This window comes from Apaloderma vittatum, unplaced genomic scaffold (assembly GCF_000703405.1).
Source record: "Apaloderma vittatum isolate BGI_N311 unplaced genomic scaffold, ASM70340v1 scaffold16605, whole genome shotgun sequence".
Taxonomy (NCBI): domain Eukaryota; kingdom Metazoa; phylum Chordata; class Aves; order Trogoniformes; family Trogonidae; genus Apaloderma; species Apaloderma vittatum.
In genome coordinates, this window is record NW_009717814.1 from 22884 (window position 1) to 32135 (window position 9252).

General features: G+C 44.8%; 1 protein-coding gene across 1 annotated transcript in view; it reads left to right on the forward strand.

Moving 5' to 3' along the window:
• Positions 1-2163: 2163 nt before the first annotated feature.
• LTC4S (leukotriene C4 synthase) overlaps positions 2164-9252 on the forward strand; it is a 7560-nt gene continuing 471 nt past the window's right edge. Inside the window, exons 1-4 of the mRNA XM_009870049.1 lie at positions 2164-2221; positions 6416-6515; positions 8361-8431; positions 8716-8840. Of these exons, the coding sequence (XP_009868351.1) occupies positions 2164-2221; positions 6416-6515; positions 8361-8431; positions 8716-8840 (354 nt within the window). The remainder of the gene's footprint in view (positions 2222-6415; positions 6516-8360; positions 8432-8715; positions 8841-9252) is intronic.

A 9252-nucleotide genomic window follows, 5' to 3' on the forward strand; every position in this document is an offset into this window, starting at 1 on the left:
TTCAGCGAGGCAGTATTTCCTGTTTGTCGAGCGTGCCCTCTAACTGGTGAAATCTAGTCTTAAGTTCTAAACTCGCATCTTGAATCCCTCCGACCGCAGGGGTAGCAGTAGTGAGAAAGAAGAATTTACAAAGCGTGACACATGCGTTTCTTGTATTCATTTTATGTCTCACTGCCATTTCAAGCATCCCCCCTATGTGATAAGAATTTTAATTGTCTTCAAGTGTTGAAAAATTCTCCAAGCACTGGAGTTGGTTTATTATTCTGTAGCTCTTGTGTTTAAAGCCCCAACTCAAAGCCTTCAGATTTCCTCACAAAGCGTATCCTGACTTACCTATTTTGGGTGTGTTTCCACTCTGCAAGTCTCAGGTTGTGTTTGGGGGGAGACCTGGAACTTCTGAAGCTTCTGAAGAACCAAATGTCATAGTAAGTGACAAAACCGGGATGAGCTGCTTCTAGCCTGTTGGGGAGCTTTGAAGTTATTAGTTCATTAATTTTTGCTTTATTATCCCATTAAAAGTGCTCCATTGCATTTAATGATGAGTAAAACAAAACTGGCAAACTGCCCCTCATTGAAGTGCTGTGCACATGCATGTTTTCAAAAGGATTTTAAAGGAGTCACCGGTTGGTAGCTCATGACCCCCTTCTGCTCAGAAACAGACTTTTTTTTTTTTTTTTTTTTGCTTCTGAAGGCTAATGTAAATTTGTAATGGAAGTGTTTTCTAAACCCTGAATTGTTTGCTGAAATCACGTAAGCAGAAGTAAAGTCCTGGTGACATTTTCCCTCTGACTTCTATATTAGACGCCCTAGATGAAACCTTAGGTCACCAGTGGATTCTTTTAATTGTTTTATTTCTCTTTCAGTCTGGGTCTGCCTGCAGAGTATAAAATCACATCATATCCGTTGTTAAATAGATGTGGTTTTGTTTTTTTTAATGCACAGCTGTATATTTGAATTAACTTCAATTTTCAACTTGATAAGCTGTCACAATAGGGTTTTGAGGTGATGAATACACAAATGAAAAAAAAACTAAAAAACCCAAACTTGCTGCATCCTGCTTGGGAGAAGCTGTAGGTCCGGTCACTTCTTGGTATCGTGCACAATTTCTGCACTGAGGGTTTGTGTGTGTGACTGTGCAGAGAGATGTGATGGCTCAACTGCATCCTGTGCCCGCCCTTCATCCAACTGGAGGGAAAACCGTAGTTGATAGTGAATGATACCTTTAGGTTCTCCTTTTCAGTTTTAAAAAACTTTAAAGTCAGAATAGTTGTATCCCTAGAAAGTTGCTCCAAAACACAGCATAGTTTTCTGAATGATGCATATTTTGCTGTTGTGACGTGGAGAGGAAAGTTATTTAGGACTAAAATATTGCTGGTTTTCAAAGTTTACGGGTTACAATTATAACTGTGATGTCAGTGTAACGTTCCTGAGGATCCGTGTGTCTCTACACCCTCTGCTGTCTTCCTTCTGGAACTGAGAACTTTTATTTTGTGTTAGCCAGGAAAAGGTTTGTACTACAGAGAATTCTAAAAAACGTCAGAGAACTACAAAAGTGACTGAGCACTAGAAAAGAACTGTATTTTTATTTGGTGAACTTGAAGTATTAATTGGATAAAATACTTGAATGCTCCTTTAATAATTCAGAATCCAGGAACAATTCTAGCTGAAGTCAAAATCTTTCATTCACATGGTCAACTCCACTACATGGAGTAAGAGCAGAAGGTCAAGTCATTAATTTGTAGGTGCTTGTTAATAACTTGGACGACCTCACACATAATTCAGATGCTCTAGAGCTAATCAAAGCTAGTAATGAAAGGGCTGGAAAAAAGCCCATCACCTTTCAATGGCCCAGAATTCAGTCACGGTACAAAACCTGTAAATATGATTGCAGGAGTTCCACAGCTGGCACACGTAAAAACTTCTTCCGTCACATAGTTCAGGAAAATGCCGTTGCGTAGCCCAGCAAAGGGCACTTGTCTGGACTAGAGGCATTCCAGTGGCTGCCTGCTCTGGAAAATCGTGGGGTGTGGAGAGGGTTAAGGCGTGGGGAGGAAACACGTGTTGCTGCGGAGCAGTGAGGAGGCTGCAGGAGACCATCGGGTGGGAGAGGTTGGGGAGCAGCTGAGCTCATCGCTCCTGGCTCAGGGCTTGGGCCACAGCAGCATGAGGGATCAGATAGACCTGCTGGCCACTGTCACGGTTTTGGGAGTGCTGGAGCAAGGTAAGTGTTTGTTATATAATGCTAGGTAGGATTAAGGTGATTATATTGAACTTTGTGGAACTTAGTTCTTGTATTTTGCTTGGAGTCTCCATGTCCTTTCCTCATGTAAAATGATATTTGGCTGTTCATGGTAGAAATGTCATGCCTGAGGACTGAAATGATTCACAAACCTCAAAGCCAACACTCTAGAACAAAATGATATTTAAGCTTTACTCTGAAACCTGAAAAAACTTTGACAGCAGAATGTTTTTAAAACATTTTCTGAGATTGAATTTTAGCAGGTGATTTGTAACTTAGAGTGGCTGGAGATAGCCAAAGCAAAGGCAGGTTAATAAATTCGCTAATGAACAGGTCAGTAAAAAAAAATACATTGTACGTGTATAGAAAAAGAGCATCATGATTTCTTATCTGTGATCAATCTTGTTATGTGGCCACGTAGCTCCACCGCACGGAGCTGATGACGATATGAGTTGCCAGCACACAGTAATTTGGAAACTAATGCAAGCCCTTCTGGTCAGAAATAGCCCCAAACGTCTTCAAAGAAACTCAGCAACTTCTCATAGTTTAAATAGATGTGTTTGGTTTAGCAAATTTGCAGAGAAGCAGTAGAATTGCCAGGCTCTACCTCTTGTGTGTAATTGTGAGTCCCTTGGACAAAGGACTCTCCCCCTTGTGCTTCAGAAGGGTCATAGAAAGGGACACCCCCTGCCTGGAATGGGGACAGAGCCCTGTTTTATTAAAATCTTCACATTTCTATGCGAGAAGTTTGGTTTGTGGGTTTTTTTGGGTTTGGGTTTGTTTTTTTCTTTATTACTGCTGAATTAATTCACCATAGGGCTGTCACATTTCTTCACTCACAAATGAGTGTGAACCTCTGAGCACCCTGATGTATTTTAACCATCAGAGGATAAAATGTGTATAAGCACTTTAAAACACAAATACGCCCCTTGAAGTATAGAGTTCAAGGTTTCTGAATTATCAGTAATTTACAGAGAAATATCTGCAACCACAAATAGAAGATATGTTGGGGGTTTTTTGTTATTAAACCAAGTGGGGATGGAGGGAGCATTTAGTGTGCAAAGAGAAGACATAAAGAAAACTTGAAATTGAGTTACGGAAATGTTCCTATGCCCTTTCCGTTGGGAAACCCTCAGTAGCCAATCCCTAGATAGCAGTTTTGTCTCGAATACGTTTGTTTTACAAGAACTTCAAGTGATTTTGACAGGTTGCTGCCTTAGGCATTTTACTTTCGTGCTATGCAAACCATACATAAGTGTGAAGCCAGCAGATAAAGAGCAAGCCTTGGCACCCTCTTACCTTAGCTGGAGTCAAGTTCCCTCGTTTTATGGCCTCTGCATGGAAAGCCAAGGTGCAATTACAAAATAGACATATTTTCTTTCTCTCCATTTGTATGAAATGTGTGCTACCATCACCTTGATTCAGAGCTGTGCTTGATTCAGAGCTGTAGCTTTTTTTTTTTTTTGCATCTTTTGAAGGACTTTCTATGTGTGAATTACAGTTCTGAGATTCATTCTGAGAGGGCAGAGCACTGAAAGACTGATGTGTACCGTATGTACAAATAGTTCTCCATCACATTCTGATGAAAATGACATCATTTAATGGCTTAGTACATTGTTGGTTGAATTTTTTTTTCTTAATTTTCTGGCAGCCCATGGTTTCTGCATGCTTTCAAGTACGCTTTCCCCTTTTATATTACGCTCAGTTTAGCAAAACTCTGAGCTTAGTGCTCTGTAGGGATGTGCCCCTGCCCCATGTTGAACTTTGTACCAGGGAGCAGAACAATGCTACCACAGATTTGGGGAGGGTTTTCCTACCTTTTTTTAATTTTCATGGCTTTGAAGGAAACAAAGCGTATGTAATGTTGCTGTTTGTCAGTCCCCGCAGCGCTTGTTGGCCAGGTTCACTCCAATGTGACAGGTTTCAGCTGTAGTATGCTTTGACAAGTTTGTGGACATAATCAAATAGAGAATGATAGATCCACCGAGGAGCAAAGTACAGGGAGAGCTCAGCCCCTCTGAACTGGGAGGGAATCCACACGGGTGTTTGACCTCGAGCCATGAGTCACAAGAAGCAAGTGGGAAAGGTTCTGCAGAGTAGGTTCAACTCTTTTCCCTAACTGGCTTGTGCTGAGGTTTGTCCAGTGTGTTATTTTTCAATGCCTTATTCTGAGAAATGCTTTTGGAGGGTGGTTCTGCATCCTTAATGCTTCGTCCAGACCCCAGGTTCAGAGGACAGCTGGCCGTCCTCCAGGAGGCTCTCGCTTCTCGTGGGTGGTTGGTTCAGATCCGTATCCATCCAAAAGCGCGAGGAACCTACTGAAGGACTTGCCTGAAGATCTGCCCCTGTACACAAGCAAGATGTTAAGTATCAAGTTGATGGAACCTGATTATTCTTGCCGTGCCCGTCACCCCAAGAGCTCTGCGTTGGGAGGGATGCAGATGGCACAGAGCTGGATGAAGACTGTTGCCCAGCATGGTCGGGCTTTTGCGAGAAGCCAGAGCCGAGCGTGATGCAGTAACTTCAGCCCAGTCCATTTCGTCAGAGGTGGCTGGATGAGACCCTGAGGGCGTTAAAATAGGAAAGAGGTGGTTGCGTGATGTGACCAGGAGGTAACAGGATGAGGTTTTTTCCCCAGCCGAGTTGCTGGTCGTGCGTTCCTGCAGAGCGAACTGTCTGCTCTTGCAGAGGGGCTGCTCCGTTGCCTCCTGCCAGATCTCGGGGACAGCAGGATTTCCTCAACCATAACCAAGGTGCTACACACAAATCGGGGGAGGGGGGTTGGGAGGTGTGTACTTGTTTCTCCCCACCCTTCCCTCCCAGCACCTCTTGTTTGGAGCTGGGTGACTGCACATGCTGTGGAAGGCACTAAAACATGCAAATGTTTTCTTGAATGAATGTGTCTATTTAAACGAGTAATACGTTGTGTAATACACAGGTCACACAGCACTGGATTATTTAAATTTCTAATACCCGTTTCTTCTACATATGTTCTAACGCTTTTCTGCAGGCATGCATGGATCTGTCTTGTCTTTAATCTTGCAACATCTGTCCCTACTTTCCTTTCTCTCTCCTGCTGCTCTGCTTTCATCTTCTTTGTTAGACAGACCACAAGGCAGTCCCTGCAGCCTGGCTCCTTGTCTCTCTGTTCAGTGCTCTGCAAATGTTGCTACGGTAGGATCTTGCTAATCCAGGTGACTCACTTAGCAGCGTGCTGCCACAGCCACCAAAGTAATTGTTTTTATAATGTATTTTTCTCCTATATGAAAATTCTCATTTTCAGTAAAGGCACCAATGTTGCGGTGCACCTGCATGTAAATGCTTGAAACACCATCAGTCACCCGTGGCAGTAAGAACTTTTGTCACGTAGAGAAACAGTTCAAATCTTCACGTCAATAAGTTTTCATCGTTTTGAATTGACTTTCCACACCCCTTACAAACGTACAAAGCAGCAGTGTAGCAGACATTGAGTTAGTACCTCAGCCCAAAGTGGGCACAGGCTGAGAGCACTCACGGGCAGCGTGTCTGCTTCTCGAGCTGCCCAAGCCTTGGGGCTACCCTGCAGGAATGAAGTGGAAGAAATAATCAACCCCTTCCCCTTTTCCATTCTGTTGCCATGATTCCAAGCATCCCTCATCGACTTAATGACATCCCAGTGCTTCACAAGTTTGGATGCCCCTCTGTGACACGGGGCCACCCTTGTATAGAAGCTCTGCACCCACTCGATGTGGCAGAAAGTGCTGCGTGTCATGCCCAGCAGGCTGGCTGAGGGCCAATGCTCTAAGCACAGAGCGCGAGATTAAAACAGAATAATAATTCTGTGATTGGGTGTGGACGCGGTGATGTTTTAGCCTGTGTTGCCAGTCTTCTCACAGGACCAGGGTGTGTTTGAGCTGCTGGGGAGCAGCACCCAGGGCTCCACTTCTGCGCACGGGGGGTGCAGCTATGCAAAGCACGTTGGCTCTGTGGCACAGGCACTCTGCCACCATAACCAAATCTAAATTTAAAGTACGAGCGTGAAGTAAACAGCGTATTTATTCAGGTTGTGTGTGACAGCCCTGGACTATGAACTTAGGCAGTGTGAGCTCTTTTCCTCCAACCACTTGTTTGATTCCAAGCTAGATAAAGCTCAACTAAATAAAATGCTCCTTTGTTCCTGTGTCGTTCTTTTTTTAGCCTATTTTGCGATGCAGGTGATCTACGCCCGGCGGAAGTACAAGATCTCCCCTCCCGAGACAACAGGTCACCCTGAGTTTGAGAGAATCTTCAGAGCTCAGTAAGATTTTGACATTTTTTGTGGTGACTCCATCTAGATATGACTTGAGTCAAGTGTCATCATCAGGAAAGACTGAAGTCACCGTCAAATCACCTTTTCACTTATTATTATTGATACTAGGTTTTTATTGTTTTAGTGTTTTGTGTGCAGGGGTCTGAGTTTTGATTTGAAGCACTTTGCTCTGGTTGGAGTGTTTCTGTCTGCCCATGACAATCCTCCGTCTGGCATTGTGAGAGGCAACCAAATCACAAATCAGTGGCTGTATGGAAGAGGTGCAGAGCATTAATGCATTACAATCATTAAGTTTAATAATAATGCTGGCTCCAAACTGAGAGAGCAGCTGAAGCTACATTAATAACATAATATTTGATTATAAGTTTTTGCCGTTTAATTGAAGCAAAGGGCCTTACTTGCAGAACCAGCTATGAGGATATTTTAATTTTTCTTCCTTTTTTAAAGTCGTTGTACTGTGAAAGTGGGCACTTACAGGTCCATGCCGAGGGCTGTTTTTTTGTTCAGTTCCTATGGGGAGAGCAATGCTGGAGCTAAACTGGTAATGTCCACAGGTCCCTTTGGCTTCCAGCAAGCACCACATTCTGTCTTTGATCTCAATTGTTCTGTTTCGTAAGCGACTGAAAGGGATTGGCCAGAGCTGGTTTGAAGGGTAGTTCGAATACGACACTAATCTTGAACAAAGCAGCTGCGTTTCCTTGCCAGCATGCAGGAAACATTTGTGGAGTGACAAAAACACCCACTTTGGTCTTTTTGTGGTGTAGTGAAAGGCCTGCCTGCACGGGAGGCTCCAGCCTTCGCTAGCTGCGTAGCTGCCGATGCGGCTTTTAATAAAACACTGGGCAGTGCATTAACGGAGTCGTGCTGTGGGCTGCAGAGCGCCGGGAAGCCCTTCACTATATTCTGCGGAGAAATCAGCAAACTGGGGTTTGAGAAGGTATTTTTTTCCTTGTGGGTTTTTTTTTCCTTCCTCCTTCATTGTTTTCCCTGTGGGAAAAAAAAAAAAAAAGAAAGAGATACAAAAGGGTAATTCGTTTTGCTCTATTTAAAAAAAAAAAGGGCGAGGGGAAAGGTATTGATTTATTACTCACTCATGGAAAGCTGGCAGCCTCCCCTCACTGAGGCTCAAACTGCATTTGCAGTATAACTTTCTTCGTACTTTTTCCAGCTCCCAATCTGGCTGTGTTCCTTGAAGTTTGGTAAGTTTTTGGCCAAATTTAAGATTTAATTGCCTAGGGAATGGTAAAATGTAGCAGAAATTGAGAAACAAAGCCATTGCCTTTAATACCACAGCTCCTTGCAGAAAATCTGTATTTTTGTGACTAAAAGGATGGAAGGAAACCTGACTGCAGATCCCATCACTTTCTGCTGAATTCAATCTGGGAGAAGGCTCCTTCTTGGAGTGACATCTGAATTTGGGCTGTGCTCACCCAAGGGGAAGAGAAAGCTTCTTGAATAATGATAAGGAATCTCTACCTGTGCAATTTTGAAGCTGTAGCTGCACTAGGTGCTGTGCGCGGGGCTGAGGATGAGCCTGTTGAGGGTCCATCTAAGATTAATGTCCGTCACAGCCATGGCTGATCGTTGCAGAGTCCACGTGAATGTGGGTGAGGTGAATGATGTGTGTTGTTTGGGTGCTTTTCTTCTCTAAAATACAGATATTGAGTGTCCTTGGTTGCAGAAAAAGCCCTTCCTCCACAGCGCAGTAACGCCTCTTATCAGCCCTTTCAGTTTGCTCCGATGCACGTTTCCAGCTCGCTTCTCTGGCCTCTGTTAACGAGTCTCTTGACTTACGAGGATGCAGTTTTAACTCTCATCTCTGGTTCTCACTAGGGCCAATTGCTCAGAGTACTTTCCGATCTTCACCTCACTCCTCTGGGTTGCTGGAATCTTCTTCCATCAAGGTAAGGGGGCATGGGGGTAACTCCAACCCACACCACATGCACAAACCAAACCCCACAGTTTAAATCCTATTGCGACCCACACACATCCTCTCTGTACCCATGAGGCTGTTACTGGGGGAAACCCAAATTCCCCTCTGGGTGGATAGACTGAGGAGCACCTCAACTCCATTGTGCATGAGCAGGTCTCCTGCCCAGAGGAGAGGTTTGGTGGCATCACTGCCCCTCTCTCCTTCACCAGAGCCTGGCCATTGCCCCACCCTGCTTCTCTTGTTCGATAAGGTCAGGCTGGCACGTGGTGTTAGGGCGGCAGCAAGCACAAGCAGAGCTGCAACACAATACCCAGATCGCTGCGTCAGACAGAGAAACCATGACCCAAACAATTAGTCATCCCCCGTCCATCCCGTATCAGGTGGGTTTAGAGGATTTGGCTGCTGCCACAGGGAAGATGTGAGGAAGGGCCATAGAATCATAGAATGGCCTAGACTGGAATGGACCTTAGAGATCATCTAGTCCAACCTCCCTGTTTTGGGCAGGGACGCCACCTCTCGACTAGACCAGGCAACACATGGGGACCGAGCGGGAAGGGTGTTGCAAACCCAAGTCCCAGTGCAACTTTAGGGGAGGCAGCGAAGTTCATCCGTCACAGAAGGGGAAGGAAGAAAACTCATTTTAACTCCCACAGCTTTTTAAAGCCGAGTTCCTCTGCGTTTGGTTCTCGGGACCGTGCCCTGTCTGCAGGGGGAAGCAGGGACATGGGTGACTAAGCCAGGCTGCAGCTCCAGGGCTCCCCGGCCCCATCAGGACTCTGTTCCCTCTCCCCT